Raw genomic sequence first — 20762 nt, forward strand, 5'->3', positions numbered from 1 at the left:
AACCTCAACAGATAGTTCTCATTTCTAAAACATTGAATCCATATTACACATAAGGTACACACATGGAGACATTAGAATACAAATATTTATTAGGTTTTTACATTGGCACCTGTTAAATACTATTAGAATGTGTAGATAAAAGCATTGGGAAAATGTTCTTATTTAATCACACATTTGCTAGTTGTTTTTTAGACCCTCACCTTCAAAGTTTGGATTGACATAAAAACCACAATTAAAATGTTTTATAGCAATTGTCATTAAGTCATCATTTAACACAATGACTCAAAGTGAGTGTTGGATGAAATCCTTTACAGTAACTTGGCCAGATGTTTATTATCACCAAAACAGAGGTGAAAAAAGCGAATGTTGTAGACTATAAAGTCAATGCCGTTTACTTAACCAAATACAACACGTTTGTTCTGTATTACAGAAAAGTATGCCTAATACTCACTTTAGTACAGTTAACTCATTTATTAAAGTACATCTAGGTTTTTAAAATATATTCTTGTTAGTTATTCTCTCTTACAAACATGAAACAGATTCAGTATAGATAAAATGTTGTTAAATAACTACCATTCACTTTTCCTGGACACATTACAGTAAAACCACAACTGTGATGCATATAATTCAGGCTAGCTCCAACACAGTAAACAGATTCAGATTCATAGTCACACACAAACATTACACAAGAAAACTCTTCACAATGCATCACTGCGATTCAGAGCACCAATAAAATACAATTTCCGATGATGGAGTCCATGGAAAGAAACATTGTGCAATCAGTACAAAGGATGCTACTAATAGCCAATCAAACGCTATTGGATTACATGAGGTTGTTTTCACCAGCATCGGACGCTCGCAATGTCATCAGTCTTGATGTTGACGGCCCTTGAGTATCACAGCATAGAAGCGGCAAATGAAGAGATTGGTGTTGGAGCGTCAAATCTGCAACCAATGTCACAATTGCCTTTTCAAGCGACAAAGATATACGCACATTAGAATTCGAGACTGTCCAGCCTGCTGGACGCATTGTCAGCAACAAAACACAAAAGAGAAACGATGACTTTTGGATTGCTGCTTTTTAAGGAGCACTCTATATTGTACATGAACCATGTTTGTTGACTGTGCTCCTTCATGTTTCAGTCAAATGATGCCAGTGAGAGGACTGAACACTTTCACAATAGATCCTGTGCCAAGTTACGAATGACGCTAAAGGCTCCGAGGTCAAAACCGCAGATACTCAGTAGACCTCGGTCCTCTGTGTCAGCGATTGTGTGTCCTACGGATGTCAGCCCACACATCACCAACTTGGAATTGCATCCTGATTTCTGTCCAGACAATGCACACACAAATATGACAAAATGCCAAATTAACCTCAAACCTACACATAGAAATAATAATAGTAATCCAAATCATCAATCGTATTAACAGCTCTTTGCAGTGGTAATTGTAATATTTTAAAAAAGCATTCTAATTCAATGAATACCTGTCTGTGTTTCCTTAGTGTTACCACTGGGCTTGCAGCGAAAGTCCACATTGGGTTGTTGGTTAGAATGATGAACACATCTACAGCTTTCCCATTCTCTATGGCCCAAGTGATGGGTAGAGTGCAGTCAGTGCTTCCTCCGGGGATCTGCAACGTGCAATTAAGTGCAAATGTCACAGCTCAAGAGTAAGATATGGTCAACCACAGGGAACATAATAGCTGGTGTGCTGATTTGGTGCCTGATATGTTATTAGAAGAACAAGAACTGTTCTGTCTTTTCAAGGACATTCGTTAACCTTTACGAGTTCATCGGTTGTTTGTGCCAGAGTCATGTCAGCAGATACAGAGCATGGCACCAAAGAGCCTTCAGAGTAGGCCAGTACATGGGTGTCTATCTCTGTTCTCGCAAACACCTGCAGTGGACACACAAGTTAAAAGGGACATCATGAAAACAGGTGTTTAACAACACAAATCCCAGCACATACAGGACTCCCCATCAATGAGCACACCCCTTTGAAAAGTGATCTTTTTATCCATTCCTCAAGAACAATCTTTTAAGATTTTGAAAGATCAGATTAAGCAATGATTCAATTCTTGTGAATTTGAATTTTATTCAATCTCCAATTCAGCTGTGTCAGACTTTCAATGGTGCGCACAAATATTGGCAACATTAAATGCAATTTGTTAGACAAATTACATTTTGTGTGTGCTCATTGACAACTGTAATTTGGAATCAATTGTAGGACTATTTTGTACTATAATAGTATGTCATAGAAATAATTGATTCTGAAAGGAAACTTAGGTAAGGTAACTGATGGTGTAGTGGTTCACCAGCCTGTGCAAGAAGCAAGGGTTCTTTTTTTTGTTTTTTTTAATTACAGCAAATGACACTTAAGTTGAAGAACACAATGAAATATTCAAATTACTTCATCTTCAAATATCTTCTTGAGATAATGGGTGTGCCATTAAAACTTAAATGTTGAGCGCTTGACCTGAAAACCTAAATCTATGCTGCTCTTTGAAACCAAACCAGAAGCCTCTATCTACTCGTGCACTGAGAATGCTTTGCTCAATTTTCAACACATTATATCCATATTAGTTTGAAGCTGGGCATATATCGTCGCACGTCACTCTACAAACTCTCCCTTTTCCAAGTTCCCGTCATTCACTTAGCTACGCCCTCATGTGAATAAAAATAAGCCACACAGTGAAAGGACTTCTGTCGGAATCCGTGGTATGTCAACAGACCAACTCTTTGATTTGACCTTTTCTCAAGACGTCCGAAAAAAACTGCTGGCATACCAGCTGTTTCACTCGTAAACACACTGGACCGTTACCACTGTCTTACCATAGTAATTACTGCAGCAGCGACTGCCGTGCTGATTGATGTCCCAGGTACAACACTGCTCAGCGATGTGCTCACATCCACAGCCACAACAAAGCTTTTACCGACTGGGTCCACATTCTGGAAAAGAACAATTGTTTATCGTTATCCGATCGCTATCCGATGTTTTGGATTATTCATTCAACCTACCAAGAAACTCATATAAAAGGCAACGTCCAGGGCTTTGAGGATGTGGCTGTCTGCTGCCCATTTTGTTTTACCCTGATAGCCTTGACCTCTTTTGTAGTGTTCGGAAGCCAAACGTATGCTGAAAGGGTGCATCTCTTCCTAATGAAGAGAACACAATTGAAAAAAATGACAATTTCCTATCAAATACACTTATATATGCAATGCCTTCAAAAAGGTGGTCATACACCCGCATTCTTTTGGCCTAAATGCAAAGCGCTACGTGTGGCGGAAAGCTAACAGTGCTCATCGCCCCGAACACACCGTCCCACTGTGAAACACGGTGGTGGCCACATCATGCTGTGGGGATGCTTTTCTTCACCAGGCACAGGGAAGGTGGTCAGAGTTGATGGGAAGGTGGATGGAGCTGAATACAGGGCCATCCGGGAAGAAAACCCATTGGACGCTGCAAAAGACTTGACACTGGGAAGCAGCATCATCTTCGAGCAAGACCGTGACACTAAACGTAAAGCCAGACCTACGAGGGAATGGTTTCGATCAAAGAATATTCACGTGTTAGAAAGTCCAGACCTAAATCCCATTGAGCATCTGTGGCAAGACTTGAAAAGTGCTGTTCACAGACGCTCACCATGCAATCAGCATGAGCTTGAGCTATTTTGCAAAGAAGAACGGGGAAAAAATGGATTTTCTAGATGTCCGAAGCTGTTAGAGACATACACGAATAGACTTGCAGCTGTAATTGCAGCGAAAGGCGGCTCGACCAAGTGTCGACGCAAGGGGGCTGACTAAAAATGCACACCACATTTTTCAGATTTATTGGCCTAAAATTTTGAAAACTAGGCATCATTTCCATTCCGCTGTACAATTATGAGTGACTTTGTGTCGGTTGATCGCATAAAATCTCGATTTAAAAAGCATTTAAGTTTGTGGTTGTGATGTGAAAACGTTGGAAGAGGTATGAATACTTTTTCAAGGCACCGTACATGACACATTTACTGGAAGTGTATGAGGAGGTCAATGGGTCATACGTTCTTTAATGCTGCCTCAGTCTGGATTCTCGCACACAGTGCTTGGGTTTCCGCCCCCCCAGGCTCAAGCACCTTTTTGGCTGTCATCTTTCCTAGGATCGGGAGAACTGATTGAATTGCCATTTCCTTCAGCAGCACCCTCCAAACCTAAAAAGAACGATTAATGGGAGGATAAATGACACACCATAGTTGCACATACGATATAATCTTGGGATTTGAGGTGTATAATTGACTCAGAACACAATGAGAACTGAAAATTGTGCTTTTAGTAACAAGTCTGCAATTAAATAGAACAATACGAGGACACTCACTAATTTGGACTTGAGGTGGTCAGTAAGAAGCTGCTCCCTCTCCAACTTGTGCTCCTCAATCAAATTGATGACCTCTGTTTCATCACAACTGTGCTTGACCTTCTCCACCACTTCAAGATATGAAAGCACTTTGACAACCTCCTCAGTGTTGTTTTTATCACCATAGGAAACTTGGACCTCTTTCCATCCCTTTGCAACATATTTGCTGATCAAGGCAATGGCTGAAAGGAACACAGACAAAGAGCCTGTCTCACAAAAAACATTTTAGGAAAGTCGCACAGTCCTTCTTGTCCCAACGAAGGATTGTCAAACATAACCTCGGAGAATGTGGACGAATGGACACGTGACAATGCAACGTGTAAACCATTTGTCCACCACCGCAAACTAACTGAGAGAGTCAACAGCGCCTCTGATTGCAGCCCAGTGGTGCGCTCCATTTTGCCTCAACTGCTTCAAGCTGTGATTAATCCATAACCAATTCCCATCCAAACCAAATTCCGAACTATCAATTCATTGATTTGGATGCTCATCCTTACGTAAATAATGTTTGGTAGATTTGTGTGACCTTACCTTCATCAGCTGGTTTGGTGTGAGATAGCCTGAGTATATCCTGGTGTGACCATCCCCCCCTTTGTTTACATCTGGTCACAACCGCAGCTAGACTCAGGGCATCTTGCCCGTTGTACCAGTCAGACACGGCTTTCCTCAGTGCACGGCCCCAAATTCCACACTTCATGTCCTGCTTCAATTCTTTCTTATATTGGATAAAAGAAAATAGATGGGCGGGATCCCGACAAACGTCCTTCACAGCTTTAAACGCCGCACGTTTGGTCGTCACTTCAGAGTGCTGGGAGCACAGCGCCAACGCAAAAATGGAGGGGTCAAGTCTGACACTTCGTCCGTCTTGAGCAAACCTTCTGATTTCGTTCACAGTTTCAATACCTCGGCCATCCTGAAGCATGGAAAGCAGGGCTCCTGCTTGCGCCATGTCCAGATGAGAATCTTCTGCGGCCGTGTATACGTCTCCCTCAGAGCCATAGCACAGGAAGCGACACAGCCTGACCTTGTCACTGACCTCCCAGTGACCCCAATCGCCTGCTGGATTCAAATTATGGTTGCTCGGACCGGATAGACAGCCTCCTGATGGTTCCATTGTCACCCAGGGAACAACCTTGAATAGGTCAATAAGATAAGTTCAATGTACAGTGAGCCCCCGTTTATTGCGGGGGATATATTACAAAACCAAATGCAAACCGTGAAAATCTGCAATATAGAGAGACTAGAGAAAAAACACTCTTTAATCATTTTATTAAATGAAAACAGATCTGAACTCCTCCAGATGATATACGTGACACAGTTGTGTGCTGTGATATTGCGGGTATTGTATAGTATTAATGACTTCTCTAAATGCCACGCGATATTGGCGGATTAAGCCGGGTAACAAATGCAATGCACCACCTGCTCCTGCGTATCAGTGGGAACGATTGTCTACAGAGCCGGAGAAAACAAAGTGGACGGTGGCAGGAGAGGGTGGCATATTGTCACCCATTTTGACATAATGTCACTATGCAAGTTACCACATGTAAGGGCACACACATTTTCCACAGAAACCTCACTCTTTCTCCCTCTCTAATTTCAATTTGAGATATACTCATGGCCGTGGCTTTGATTATTAAGAGAACATCCGTTTTGTTTTTTTTCTTTTTGTTGTTGTTGTGTTTTTTCCAAGGTCGTCAGAAGGGGGAATAACGCGCCTTGGAGAGCACCCCGTTTTCAAACAACATCATTTGCCACAAAATAAATAAATTATTCATCTCTGAAGTAATGATGGTAGATTTTGTTTCGTTAATATAAATAATATAGGGTTTACTTCCCACAGGCGTCATCTTTTGGGAAAAGATGCGTCAACACCAAAATCCACTTAAAAAGCCCAAAAGCTGTCTAAAGCTAATGCAAGAAATTAATTAAGGAATAACTAACAAGATGGCATCCATAAACTTAGACTTAACCAATACGAGCAATGCAGTGAGTTCAAAGAGTTTCCAGACTTTTAGTTTTCGAAGGCTTTTGGCTTGTCTGCATGCGCCCTGCGATGGGCTGCCGACCGATCCGAGGTGGACAGCACCCCGCCTCTCGATCAAACTGACCTGGGACCCGAATGAGCGCAAACTCTGCAAAAAAACGGATGGATGGATGTCATACATGTTCACAGTACAGACATATCACACCAATAAAAATGTCAAATTTTTTTTTTTTTCATTCTCATGACATGAAATAGAAAGGAAGAGAAATCTGTGCCCAGCTCAAGGAGGAGCTCCTCAGAACCGGATGGCCAGTGGAGGATCATGCAAGCCATGATTGATTGATTGATTGATTGATTGAGTCTGTCGCGACCCAACCTCTACACCAACATCAACCGTTGGTCTCCTTGCATTGACCAAAAATAGATTAAAGCCGATTAGCGGACCTGATGATGCACCGAAACAGAGGCAAAGCACAGCCAAGAGTTGAAAGTAAACTTAAGCGATGAGAACATGACCTTCTATTTGTCATTCATTCATACCCTTATGGTTTTTGTTTGTTTACTACTTCAGGTTTGCTAACCAGGTTAAGATAGCAGGGGTTTAAGTCATTCGAACTAAGCTTAGCCTGAGTAAACATTCTCCGAAACCAACCATAGACCGATTACGAAAGGTAACCTTGATGATTTGAAGGTATTAAAAATAAAACAAATATTAAAAAGCACAAACCACAGTGGAAGGTCGGAACTTTCCCTTGACTGGACTTGCAAGCTGGATGGGCAGCACAACTGATTCTGCTAAGCTAGCTGCACTTCATTTCTGTTGACATTGCTGCCAAATAACCCGTGTACGATTCCGGCTCGTGAAAAGCTCGCACTCCAAAAGGACGTGAGACAAAACACAAACTTGATACTTGAAACCGCGATGATATTCTGGCACCGGGTTGAACTGTTCTATCGAGAGGCCTCCCTCTGTTTCTCAGCGAGAGAGAGAGAGAGAGAGAGAGAGAGAGAGAGAGAGAGAGAGAGAGAGAGAGAGATGCAACTGGAGGCTGGGCCGCAATGCAAGCTGGGAAACTGAGTTCAACCACAGAGGTCGTAAAACCGCGCGCAACATTTGCACGGTCTCTGATGTCAATTGAAAAAATGGGAAACTTGATTTGTTGATATTTTTGATGATTATAACACCAAATTCCCAATCTTAAGAAATATGTTTATCACGACAAAAAAATAGTCTACTGTGCAAGGGTCGCGACTCCTTGGGTATCTATGGATGCACACTTCTGAAATAACAAATTGGCTCAAATGACCTTTAATTTCATATTACGATGACCGGTAAGACACTGATGATGCTGTCACAATAATTATCAACAAAGATTTAACAAGGTAGGAAACAGATGGAGATGAATTTATTGCTATAAATATATGCACAAGTTTATCTTTTAAAAATAATTAATATGACATTTGTCACGTTTCCTTTGGGCCACCCGGGGCATGTTACATTCCTGAAAATGGGCACATCACCCACATGGGGGCACAGAGGGTTAGAAGGGGCGGGGTGGGGGACATTGAAGATTCTAAATTGTCCTTACGGTGCAATGCGCATGGTTGTTTGTTTATGTGTGCCCACTGATTAACCGGCACTACCCCTCGCCCGAAGTCAGCTGGGATGGACTTCAGCACACCCGCGACCCGAGTGAGGATAAACGTTACAGAAGATGGACGAATGGATGGAGCACAGTGTTTGTGTATACAATATAAGCAGTGTGATATGTGATATGTCCATTGTAATGTAATGAGCTCTCTGTCTCGTTGCATAGAAACACGCCGAGTGGCAGTCCTTTGAGTCCGTTGAGAACTTTGTATTTGGCTGATTAGCATGGATTCACCCTTAATGCTTCAAGAGCTCTTCGCCCTCAAAGCCTTCTGGTGTTTGCTCGCTCGGAAGTGCATTTAAACACATCTTGAAAGTGTTTCGACTGAACGAAGCGAGGGAAAGGTCCGTTCTCCAGTAGACTGTAGATTTTCTTTTGTGCCACAACAAAACAGGATGGAGATGGCTGTTGGAGGTTTTGTTTGATGACATTTCTAGTGTAAAAATCCAAATTTACCTGTTAAGAAATGGCAAGCAACACATAAATGACACAACCAGATCATTTTGCCACATAAACATGCACGTTTTCCTCCGCGGGATATTTGTTATTTACAACCCCAATTCCAATTAAGTTGTCACGAATGTGTTAAACATAAATAAAAACAGAATACAATGGTTTGCAAATCACGTTCAACCTATATTTAATTGAATACACTACAAAGCTTCCCTGAATTGCTCAGTCATTCACAAGCAAAGATGGGACGAGGTTCACCTCTTTGTGAACAAGTGCATGAGAAAATAGTCCAACAGTTTAAGGACAATGTTCCTCAACGGACAATTGAAAGGAATTTAGGGATTTCATCATCTACGGTCCATAATATCATCAAAAGGTTCAGAGAATCTGGAGAAATCACTACATGTAAGCGGCAAGGCCGAAAACCAACATTGAATGCCCGTGACCGTCGATCCCTCAGGCGGCACTGCATCAAAAACCGTCATCAATGTGTAAAGGATATCACCGCATGGGCTCAGGAACACTTCAGAAAACCAATGTCAGTAAATACAGTTCGGCACTACAGCCGTAAGTGCAACTCGAAACTCTACTATGCAAAGCAAAAGCCATTTATCAACAACACCCAGAAACGCCGCCGGCTTCTCTGGGCCCGAGCTCATCTAAGATGGACTGATGCAAAGTGGAAAAGTGTTTTGTGGTCCGACAAGTCCACATTTCAAATTGTTTTTGGAAATTGTGGACGTCGTGTCCTCCGAGCCAAAGAGGAAAAGAACCATCCGGACTGTTATCGAGTTCAAAAGTCAGTATCTGTGATGGTATGGGGCTGTGTTAGTGCCAATGGCATGGGTAACTTACACATCTGTGAAGGCACCATTAACGCTGCAAGGTACATACAGGTTTTGGAGAAATATATGCTGCCATCCAAGCAACGTCTTTTTCATGGATGCCCCTGCTTATTTCAGCGAGACAATGCCAAACCACATTCTGCACGTGTTACAACAGCGTGGCTTCGTAGTAAAAGAGTGCGGGTACTAGACTGGCCCGCCTGCAGTCCAGACCTGTCTCCCGTTGAAAATGTGTGGCGCATGATGAAGCGTAAAATACGACAACGGAGACCCCGGACGGTTGAACAGCTGAAGCTGTACATCGAGCAAGAATGGGAAAGAATTCCACCTACAAAGCTTCAACAATTAGTGTCTTCAGTTCCCAAATGTTTATTGAATGTTGTTAAAAGACAAGGTGATGTAACACAGCGGTAAACATGACCCTGTCCCAGCTTTTTTGGAACGTGTTGCAGCCATCAAATTCAAAGTTCATGATTATTTGCTAAAAACAATAAGCTTTATCTGTTTGAACATTAAATATCTTGTCTTTGTAGTGTATTCAATTAAATATACTTTGAACATGATTTGCAAATCATTGTATTCTGTTTTTATTGATGTTTAACACAACGTCGCAACTTCATTGGAATTGGGGTTGTAGAAATCTGTGAACAAGATTCAACTAAGCAAATGTGTGCGTGTGCTTTTAACTATCATTCCCAAATGTTTTCTTGTTGAATTTTACCTGTGAAGGCGATTCAGTGCCAATGAATTCTTCATAAATGTGTAATGCTCTCTGTTTACGCTGATCCGCTCTGTCCAAGGTTTTGAACTGTTGACAGGCAAGCCAAAAGTCCAAGTTTTCCTCACAGAATTCAGACTTTAGAAAGTCCCGAAAGGCTGATTGTCCAACTTTTTTTTTTTCAATCGAAAGAAAAGCAAAAAGTTTTTGTCACGATAAAAATCACAATATTCCTGATTTCTTATTGCATGGAAGTATATTTAGAAAATACCTTTATGGGAAAGAAGCACCTCAAGAGATTCTGCCACTGGCCTTGTTTCACTTGCGGTGTGGCTGTACAGAAGAAGGCCAACATATTTTCTTGCCATTTTGCATTGTGTAAAACACTAAATAGGAAGGAATACAAGCTAAGTCCCTGTTGATTTTAGCCCATGGTGAAGGATTCTGAATGAATACATGTATTTTGCTTTTCCATGCATTGTGTCTACGGAAATAAACCATCAAACTAAATCATGATTCCTCTTTCTGTATTTCAGAGAAATCATGCAATACTGTACTTACATTCTCGTTGGGGTCTGAAGATCCAGAGATGTTTTACAAAGCCCGTCCATTGTGAAAAATACAATTCACTTCCTCCTCTTTATTTTAAGTTGCAGATGATAGCTTTTTTTGCATAATGCTATGGAATTTATGAAATAATATCTTTGCAGTTAAAAAAAGGCAAAGTCAGATCTCCACAGCTGCATCGCTTGAAACTGTCTGGCTGTGCGAAATGATAGAAGGCAGAGCCCAAGTGGAGTGTGACTTTCTTCTCCCTCAGCCACGGGCCATTTTCCGTTGTGCGCCATTTGCTATATTTATCTCTGTTTACACGCGTACAAGTTTACAAGTGCGTCCCAAAAAAGTTATGCCTCCTTATTGATTAAGTGTAGAAATATTATCGCTCTCACCGTGGCCTTCTTCACACTTAATGCATTCAAAAGGCTCCTACGTCATTTAGCTTGACATTCCAATGCGATTCTTAGTCATAAGTCAATTAAGTGGTCATGAGTTTCGAGAGTTCACTCCTTAAGCCAACGGCACTGCAAAGTTGCACTTTTGGAGCGAGCGCGCCGATCTTTGAAAGAAGAAATGAATGTCGTGAATGAACACGTTCAACATTGATGTTTACAAAATGTATGGATAATGATTAGATGTTTAGAATTGCATCCGTCTGTAGCCACATTCCACTGCACTCAGGGCGTTTATGTACATAGTGTACGTCCTCAAAGTTGGAGTCATCAGTAATACTTTTGTGTCACATCTCCCGGGCTACTTTCGCATTGCCACTGGTTCCAACTTCAACTTGGAATTGTTGGATATTTGTCAATTTTCATTTGATTAAGGTGCCCCACTTTCCTCGCCATACCTAACGTGTTAATCGTCAGTGTTGTGCACAGTCACAAGATGACAAGTGATGTGAAACGCAGATGTGGGCCTTCACAGTTCCTCCTCATGTCTGTCACAGGAGACGCTTTTGTTTTGTCACTTTTGTTTTTTTTTATGATACAAATGCATGTTGTTCCTTTCCTGTCGTAAGGACTTGAGTTCATGAGGAGCTCGTCAGATTAGCTGCAATTAGAAAAGTAAGACTGAGTTTATATAAAGAGCCCGACAGCTTGTGAGAAGCTTTTGAAACGTTTTTTAACACCACGCAAGTCCAATGAAATGGTGAAAAAGGCTCGATGAGTCTCGCATATTCCTGAAATTCCACGCATGGATCAAACAGTTGTTCACGTGCAGTCTGTTTTTAGACACACTAGTATTTTTGGATTCGAAAGAGACTTCTTTGTCCTCTTGGTCCTCTTTGGGGTCTTTTGACGTTATCCGTGGAAAATATCTCACATCCATTATTACGTTTATTGAGAAGGGTCACAGGGTAACAATGACTGAAGAAAAATGTAGGAAAGCAAAGATAAATGTCAAAACTTTAAGATGCATTGATAAATCTCAAAAACATGTCAGTCATTGAAATAGTCAGACTCACATCATTTAATGAGAGCCACTACAAGAGCAAATATTATTCCTTTACGGAGAGAACAATGCTTAAGAGTCACTAGTGTCCGGCACTCCCATAGTGAGGATGTTCACCTCCACGCAGGCGGTGAAGCATTTCGCTTAAAATCCAAACATATCGGATACGCGATATGTGTTTCTATGTCATCACTGAATCAGATGGAGTCCCGAAAAGCCCGATAGACGTCAGACTTGAGGAAGCGGGGGTAGGAATCTCTCTCCATTAGCCCGTAAACGATCCTTTGGGCCTCATCAAAGCATCTCGCGCCGCCCGTCTTCATGTTTCGCCTGATCAGCTCTCTGGTCTTGTGATCAATGTTAATCTGCAGGACACGACACACAACAGGATTTTACAGCATATACCGCCATCTTCCACATCTGTTAACTGTCAGTCAGCGTGGGTGCAGAAGATGCGCGCACCTCTCTGGGCGCCTCGGCCTGTACGTAATGTTGAAAGATTTGTTTTGCCTTGGATTTCATCCTGAAGGAGGACCTGATCTCCTTGTATTCCTCGCATACCAACCAAAACTCCATGTTTTCATCGCTGTATTCCGACTTCAGGAAGGCCTGGAATATTTTTGTTCCATCTAATCACACAGAAATGTCAGCGGTTGAAGGATGGAACGGGAAGACCGAGAGTGGAATTGTCCTAAGACGCAGCGGAACTAAAGGATGAACTTACATTTCGATGCTATAAGTTTCTCGAGGGAGTGTGACCACTGGGATAGATCTTCGAAACAAAGCCTTCAAAATGTGAAGAGGTTGCAACATGTTACCGTACTTCTATAGATGCTTGCAGTAGTTTTCAGCTATCTTTTCGTCACTTTTTGTGGACCTACCCTCTCGTGCTTGATCCTTGAAATGATCTGCATTGCAGCCGAGACTTTAGGCTCGCTTCTCTGTCGGCGAAAACGTCATCCTTATTTCATTGACGTCAATTCCTCATGCTATAATATTAACAGGACTGTTGTGTTGACTCACCTCACTGGTGCCTGTTTCTTTTTCTCAGTGTCCATGCTGTGGAGTCTCTCTCTTGCTGGGGAATTGACCAGAGTTGGCATGTGGCATGGCAGTGATGAAGGATTTTGGTTTTGTGAACGCATGTATGAGCCTGCGTCGAGCAGCTCCAAATAAAGAGCACAAAGCGTTGCTCTCACACTGTTCGGTGAATCTACTAACACGTCGACTTTTATACAAGCAGCAGAAGTGAGGTACGGGCGTCACAGTGTTGTTCTGAGCTAACCACAGGAAAAAGAGGAAGTTGAGTGTTACGCAAATGCAGCTACGACGGTACTTGCCGAAACCTGCCAACACAGTTCATAGTTTGATGTCATGTCTGGAGATGCAAATGTGGCAGTGGAAAGCAGATAGGCAAATGTTTGCCACACGCTTGCAACAACAACGAGCTGTTGTCCTGGAATATAGAATAAAACCTGAATAACTATCGCTCACAAGCACGACAGAAACTTTTAAGAACTGTTCAACTGAGCCTAATGGTGTCAACTATATCGTGTCTCATATTAGCACTATTAACACTTGATTTCCATTCAACTTTGTGGGAAGGTGACATTTGGGTCAAGCAAGAACGCATTACACTTCAGTGAGGATCAAAATAAATAAATACATTTTCACCAAAATGCCGATACTATCCACTTGCATCGGGGCCAAGTGGGCAGTGACGAACCAGATCCAGCTGATGGAGACGCGTTGACAAGCCTGGAGTGCAAAGGTATCGCCCTGCACGCCGTGTGTTGACAGTTGTGTGGCCTCGGTGGAGGTCTGGGCTCTAACCAGGGCTTTTGGGATTATATTTTAAGTTCTTTTCAGCCGGCTCGCCTGTACAAATTTATGCGCAACAATGTTTGCTTGTCAACAATCCACAACATTTGCAGTTGCAAATAACAGCAAATTGGCTGTTTATTTAAAAACGCAAGGACAGGAAAGCATATACTATACGAATATTTGTATGCAGTATGTTGACATACTGCATACAACTCAAAGGCAGAAAAGGAAGATTGGAACTGGTGGTTCACAGAAGTGGCAGAGCACCACTGTGATCACATTTAATCTGTTTACCTTTTGCAGACTCCAAAAAGAACGGCATTTCGGGCCACCTCTGCCCAGTGAGCCCATTGTGCCGATTCACGTGGGCAAACAAACAAAGTTCATTTCAGACCATTTCTTGGGACTGAACTTGACTTCATTTATGTTATTTTATGAAGATTGAATTTGTTTTATTGAATGTGATATTGTTGGGCAATATACTAAGTTGTTATTTTGTAATTATACAGATATTGTTTTTCTACTTGATGTTCATGTTCTGATTTGTAGAAATAAATAAATTAAATAAATAAATCAACAGTTACTCAGTACTTGAGTAGTTTCTTCAGTACTTGAGTTCTTATTTCCCGACTCGAGTAATTATTTGGCGGACGACTTTTGACTTTTACGTCGCCATATTTTTCGAAAGTAACAGCAGCTCGACCCACCTCTGGTCTCATGCAATAAACTATTCCAATTCCATTCGCTTACTGCACTTGGGCACACCTGATTCAGGAAGACTGTAGAAAACAAACCACAAAAAAAGTTGCAAACTTGTTATTGCTTTGTGAGGAAAGTGAAGCGCTGTTATTCCAGTGAGGTGACGCCGAATGTGCGCAAGTGACATCAGCGGCGGCCAAACATTCTTCTCATTTGCATTGGGACGTCAGCCCACGAGTTTGTGGTAGAGATAAAGCGGGCACTGACACGAGTCCCTCGTTTCATCACGAACATGCGAGTATCAAAGCAAAATGGTCAACTATATTTGATGTCGATGAAGATTTTTAGCAAGTATACTAAAAACGTTGAGATAATTCACTTGTGAGATAATAATAGAAGGACTTTATTTTGCTCAAGGAATGGGATTTCTCAAATTCATCCTTTTTAGTTGATGATAAACATTAATATTCAAAATATTTGCAGTAGACGGATGACTGGCTGTGCCATGGGCCCCCAAATAACTAAATAATAAACAAATAAAAATGAAAACAATTTGTTGAAAATTGTTTTCCCCCCTTCTTTAATGGCAGGGTACACAGAATTGTATGTGCATCTCAGGACTTGACAAATGTTCTGCTTCAAAATCTGCTTTGTGGAACAAAAAAGAAAATGCAAGAACGAAGGCCTAAGGAGAGATTTTGTGATGTCTTGAACGCTAAATGAAACCAAGAAAGATTGTTTTCTCCGTCGATACGTCAGCATCCATTTCAGCGGTTTGCGCTGCGGTCGGTGTTTGTTAGCTTGTTGACAGACGTCATCATGTGCTGGAATGCACAAGTTGATCAGATGCTGATACAAACTTCTTATGTAAGACTTTTTATTCCACTTCCTCCATTAACTGTCACCGTCACTCAACTATATAGCTTTTCTTTTTCTTGTCTCACTCAGTTCCTTCTAATCAATAAACTTCAATGTTCTTGTTTTCATCGGTGTGGATGATGTTTTTTTTCTGAAAACCTGTTGTAGCGGACACACCTTCATGATTTTGTCCAAAAAGAGTTTAACTCCGGAAGAGCATTCATTAATTGAGGTAGTAATCATCTGCTCAATCGCTGCGCAGTGTTGGGAGGCGTTCTGGGAGTAAACGCTGGATAATTGCAAGGTAATTGCAGAACAAATTGTGTAGCAATCCTGCAGAGAAAGAACATAGCAGACAAAAGACAAAAAACTGCAAAAAAATAAACATCTCACCTTTCAGCCATTATATTTCTTTGAGGTTATACTTCTTTACTTCACTAAAAGATTGTCACACTTCTTCCTCCAAAGGATCTGAGCAGTACAGCAGTTTAATGACAGTATTTTTTTTCATCCGCATTAAAACCGGTGAAATAAAAACAGTAGCTGCGCAGTAAATGCGTCCATCATTTGTTATTCAAATCATCAAAAAGAAGAAGCCAAACTGAACTGCCAGTACAAAAAAAAATAAAAAATAAATTCCCTGTCCCATGATTCATTACGTTGTCGAGCGGAAGTCAAATGCCTCGTGTTATGCCACATTCACCAATTGTGCCCTCCGAGGGAAGTCATAACTGCGATGTGGCCCGTGACAAAAAATCCGTTTGACACTCCCGAACTACATCAAGGTAAAAGATTACATGATCTCATGGTAAAAGATGAGATGATGTCGTTCAACTTTTAATTTGCAACACGTGAAAGTTTTCCCAAAGATAAGAAAGCGCATATTTATGCGGAAACAAAATGTGTTGGAGCGCATTTGAATTTTATTGAATTGATTTATGTCGGTAATACTTCAGGGGAGTTCTTTTGATAGTGTTGTGGGCTGAGAAAATGACATTTCAGCTCACCGTTTCTTCAAATGCTTGCTTCCATTATCTTATTAAATAAAACGGAAAACGTATAATCCAAGCGGAAATTTGTCTCGGGCTGCGAGTGTCTCCCGAATCACGCAGGTTGAGAACATCAACATTTGTTACACCTCAAGCTGCATTGCGGGGCAGGATCCGGACATGCAGAATGCAAATCACAATTAGTGCGACTACAGAAGAAGAAGGTGGCAGCGGGTTTGCCGGCTTGAAAACAAGTCACCTCAAGTCACTTCTCCTCAGGAGTGCTTGATAGATGTCCGACTTGAGGAAGCGTGGGTAGCAATCCCTCGCCATCAGCGAGTAGATGAGCTTCTGTGCCGAGTCGAACGAAGTCGGCGTCGGCTGCGAAATGTTCTTTGCAATTTCTTCCCTGGTACCGCAATCTATGTTGATCTGAAATCAAATCATATCGCACCAGAGCGTCTGAAAGCAGCGCTTCTTTCAACTTTCATATGCATATGTATTCTTCTGATAAAGGCAAACGACATCTTGCCGGAACCCGAAGTAAGACGGAAACTGTTTAGAAACAGTCAGAAAACGTGCTCGCCCCCTCCATATTCGGATCATCGTCATCACCATCATCGTCATCGTCATCATCATCATCATGTACCTGTTTGGGTGCTTCTGTTTGGACAAACTCAAAGTAGATCCTGTTGGCAGAAGAGATCATCTCCGGGACGTTCTTCATTTTTTTATGCTCCTCACATGCAAGCCAAAACAGGATGTTCTCCTCACTGTGCTCCGACTGCAAGAACTGTCGGAAAGCTAACTGACCTTCTGGAAAGCAAAGACGACAGGGAAGCAGCGGTAGCGCAGACAGAACAACAAACGTGCGAGTGGGAGAATGTCTTCATCGATCCCCTTGAACCGAGAGGAGGTACTGACTTTTACAAGTGAGGACATTGTCCACCGACTCGCTCCAAGCATCAACGTCCTCCGGCGGGTCCTCGGGAAAGCAGCACAATCTACCCTTGAAAAGAGCATGGGGATCAACCATTAGCCACAATTATTGTTACCAATTAACCTTCCAACACCCAATTTGAGCCTTCTTTGAAAAGTGCAAAATAACACTTACAGAGAGTGAAATCCTTCTTGTCATTTTCCACATGGCTGCTGTAAATTGTTGTAAAAGGTAAATGCCCGATAATCAAATGTACAGAAAGTCACTTTATCGCCGTCCCTTTGTCCAAAAAGCAAGGGAGACAGCGACAAGAAACTGCTCGACTGACGATGTGAGCGCGATTGCTTGGAGACGAGGGCGACAGGTGACTTCACAAATCCAAATTCGCCTTCCCAAAATGAATGGAAAGTATGGAAATGTGTATGCAAAGTATTATTGGGGGCATTCTTCCATGTCTGCCGCACCTCAGAGACAAGAAAGCTTGACTGTGATTTGGCGTTAGCTCACCTCTCGAGCCACGCGTGCTCTCGAAAGCTCCTGGTGGCGGTAGCTTGAAATAAATAAAGCGTACGTATTACCTTCGCTGAGGAGGTTATTAGTATATCAAAAAAAAAAAAATGTAGTGCGAGTTCCTGTCTATAGCTTTTGAGGCGTGCATTTGTATTTTTATGGTGGGTATTGGTATGGTCTGGTATTATATCATATTTTGGTGATAATCAGTGAATTGATGACATTTTTCAATGGGATCGAAATACCTGCACCATCTTTTGTAAATAATATTAAAGTGTCCTCCTTCTTGAGCCGTGGAGAGGTTTGTGTGTCCCAATGATCCTCGGAGCTACGTTGTCTGGGGCGTTATGCCCCTGGCAGGGTCACCCATGGACTTTGCATGTTCTCCCCGTGCCTGCGTGGGTTTTCGTCGGGTACTCCGGTTTCCCCCCGTACCCCCAAAACTTGCGTGGTAGGTTGACTAAAGACTCTAAATTGGCCGCAAGTGTCAATGTGAGTGTGAATGGCTGTTTGTTTCTACGTGCCCTGCGATTGGCTGGCGACCGGTTCAGGGTCTTACCCCGCCTCTCGCACGAAGATAACCGGGATGGGCTCCAGCACGCCCACGACCCGCGTGAGGGTAAGCGGTACAGAAAATGCATGGATGGAACTCTTTTTATTGTGTTATTTCTCCAATCCTTCATATGTAAGAAGAAATATTTTGGGGTATTTTTTCAAATGTATTGCATGAATAGCACATGCTTTGATGTTGACGACAAGTAAAGCGCATAAAATCGGTTGAGAATTGAATGAGAAAGTCCAACCCACCAACGTGGCCGCTATATAGGCACCTCATTTAGCCGGTATCGACTATGTTCTCTATATACGTCTATGGATTGCTGTTTACCCTCTGGTCACTCCACCCGCCCCTCTCCTATTGGATGCGCCACATCGATGGTGCTCAACTCGAGTATATCGTTGACATATTGCTAAATGGATATTCAAGGGGGAAAAACAAACAAACAAACAAACAAAAAACATTTCAACTTGAGGCGCAGCACCGCAACGAACCTCCATTGAACCCCTGCGACTGCTTCACCGAACCCAGGTTCAGAACCACAGCTCGAAAGAAAAAATAAGAAGCACCGCAGAGAAGAGTGTTATTACAATCCTGCCAAATTTCAATGATTACAAAAAAATTTTTTTTTTTTAAATCGCCAAATTTATAAAATGAGGCTTGAAAATTGTGAAAACTCAAGTTTCTGAGCAGCAACAAGTCTTTTTTTTTTTGCAGCAAATGAGAAATAGAACTTATTCCCGGGAGAGGAAAAAAAACAGACGCAGTTTCAGCTTCTGGAACGAGCTGTTGAACGTTTAAAAGACAAGTGTTTTCACAAACGTGGGTTTCGTCTTAATTGGGATGGCTGAGCAAAAGTTCGTGACATCAGTCCGATACGGTCATTGTCAGCTCTGTAACAATCTGGAAATAATCGAATTGGAGGCAGCAGTATTTGATTTTATCAATGCGATGTGCTGAACAGTTGCTGCGTTTTAATTCGAAAGAAAGTGCACTTGTACTTACCCGTAAGACCAACAGCCAAGGCAGAATGCGTCAAGTATTTTAAGTACTTACACTACATGTTTGAACGTTGTTTACGTTCATGCCGTATTCTGATACCGTTTGACTTTCGCTGTTGGAGTACACAAGTGCATTTTGCATCATCGTTATATGAGCGCTGACATCGTCATTTCATTTTCTTTGATTTCGAAAAGATCAAACAAGCAAGACGCTGTATAGCTGGGGTGTCTTTTCACGGCAACTGAGCGTGACTTCATTTCTAGTGACGTCATCACGATGTTCCTCTCTCTGATGCTCCTCTTGCACCACTGTCAATCAAAAACAAGATTATTTTGGGGGGTAAACTATGCTAACCGTCCTAACCACTGACCAAGAATGTAAATCACAGCAGGTGATGGAAAATATTGATTTGCATGCGTGTACACTCACCAGCTTGAGGAATTAGATTTTCAAAAAAGGCCCAGCCTGCAAACATGATGGCCATAGTCATGAATATTGTGTCCACACGTAATAAAAGTATTCATAGCTTCGAGGAAGAATGGCAAAACAACTTTTAATTCAACGCTTGATTAAATAAAAGTGGTTTTGTTCTCATACATACGCTAAGAATTTTTATTCTAACCGTATTGTCTTTCTTTCAGGTTGCAATTCTCTACGACCACACAAGGGGGCAGTCTAGTTCTCTCCCGTATTTGTAGCATCTTTCTCACTGCTTGCTGTTTCTTTCCACGGTTGGCCCGCCTGTGTTAGAACTCCATTCGGGGTTAAAGTTGACAGCTAGGATTTTGAACCCCGTGAGAGCATTTGGCATGCGTCTGACGGCTTTTTCTTGCAGCTAGTTTATTTCTAGGAAGGAATTAGTCAACAGCGGCTATGAAGTCACTCATCTTCCTGCAGAAGCACACAAAGCCACGTTAGGCTGTCGAGTGCCGAGGAATGCCATACGGTCCAACGGGGTCCACGTAAGGACATTTGCAGCATTAGTAATCGAAGCAGGAGAAGCAGTCATTACCTTTGGCGTATAGTTGACTATACTTGTAGTTAATAATACCCCACCCCACCCCCCCCACACACACACACGCGTGTCGATACACCTCTAGAGGTCCAATGTAATGGAGGTTTTGTCACAGAACTGTTGTTTCGCCTGGAGCTTGCAGTTGCTGCAATACCCTGACATATGTTCATTGAAGGCATCAAGTCCCAGAGCTGTGGCCATTACGAATGAAGGTTTTGTATCCCGCACGATGCGTTCATCCTTAACGTTTTCGTGCCTTCGGAAGACGTTAACTTGTCTAGGAGGCATGCTATTGTAAATTTCAGGACC

At 42.1% G+C, this 20762-nt stretch overlaps 4 protein-coding genes across 4 annotated transcripts; all 4 read right to left on the minus strand.

Annotated features, from left to right (window-relative positions):
• Positions 1–77: 77 nt before the first annotated feature.
• On the minus strand, positions 78–7363 carry ro60 (Ro60, Y RNA binding protein). The gene is made up of 9 exons (XM_061694946.1): positions 7107–7363; positions 4927–5527; positions 4357–4577; positions 4046–4192; positions 3021–3158; positions 2835–2951; positions 1783–1899; positions 1487–1633; positions 78–1328 (listed from the first exon to the last, which is right to left on the minus strand). Exons 2-9 carry the CDS (start codon positions 5507–5509, stop codon positions 1176–1178), a joined length of 1623 nt encoding a protein of 540 aa, XP_061550930.1. The 5' UTR covers positions 5510–5527; positions 7107–7363; the 3' UTR covers positions 78–1175.
• Positions 7364–8292: 929 nt separating this feature from the next.
• LOC133411769 (regulator of G-protein signaling 21-like) lies at positions 8293–10658 on the minus strand. Its single transcript, XM_061694448.1, has 5 exons — positions 10609–10658; positions 10462–10531; positions 10319–10379; positions 10051–10217; positions 8293–8487 (listed from the first exon to the last, which is right to left on the minus strand). The coding sequence occupies exons 1-5, from the start codon at positions 10656–10658 to the stop codon at positions 8293–8295; spliced, it is 543 nt and encodes a 180-aa protein (XP_061550432.1).
• Positions 10659–11927: 1269 nt separating this feature from the next.
• Positions 11928–13316, minus strand: LOC133411623 (regulator of G-protein signaling 13-like). The gene is made up of 5 exons (XM_061694194.1): positions 13084–13316; positions 12942–13001; positions 12785–12846; positions 12523–12689; positions 11928–12425 (listed from the first exon to the last, which is right to left on the minus strand). Exons 1-5 carry the CDS (start codon positions 13203–13205, stop codon positions 12258–12260), a joined length of 579 nt encoding a protein of 192 aa, XP_061550178.1. The 5' UTR covers positions 13206–13316; the 3' UTR covers positions 11928–12257.
• Positions 13317–16467: 3151 nt separating this feature from the next.
• On the minus strand, positions 16468–18968 carry LOC133411878 (regulator of G-protein signaling 21-like). Its single transcript, XM_061694649.1, has 5 exons — positions 18931–18968; positions 17545–17582; positions 17355–17439; positions 17080–17246; positions 16468–16862 (listed from the first exon to the last, which is right to left on the minus strand). Exons 2-5 carry the CDS (start codon positions 17575–17577, stop codon positions 16686–16688), a joined length of 462 nt encoding a protein of 153 aa, XP_061550633.1. The 5' UTR covers positions 17578–17582; positions 18931–18968; the 3' UTR covers positions 16468–16685.
• Between the last annotated feature and the right edge of the window lie 1794 nt (positions 18969–20762).

This window comes from Phycodurus eques, chromosome 13 (assembly GCF_024500275.1).
Source record: "Phycodurus eques isolate BA_2022a chromosome 13, UOR_Pequ_1.1, whole genome shotgun sequence".
NCBI lineage: Eukaryota > Metazoa > Chordata > Actinopteri > Syngnathiformes > Syngnathidae > Phycodurus > Phycodurus eques.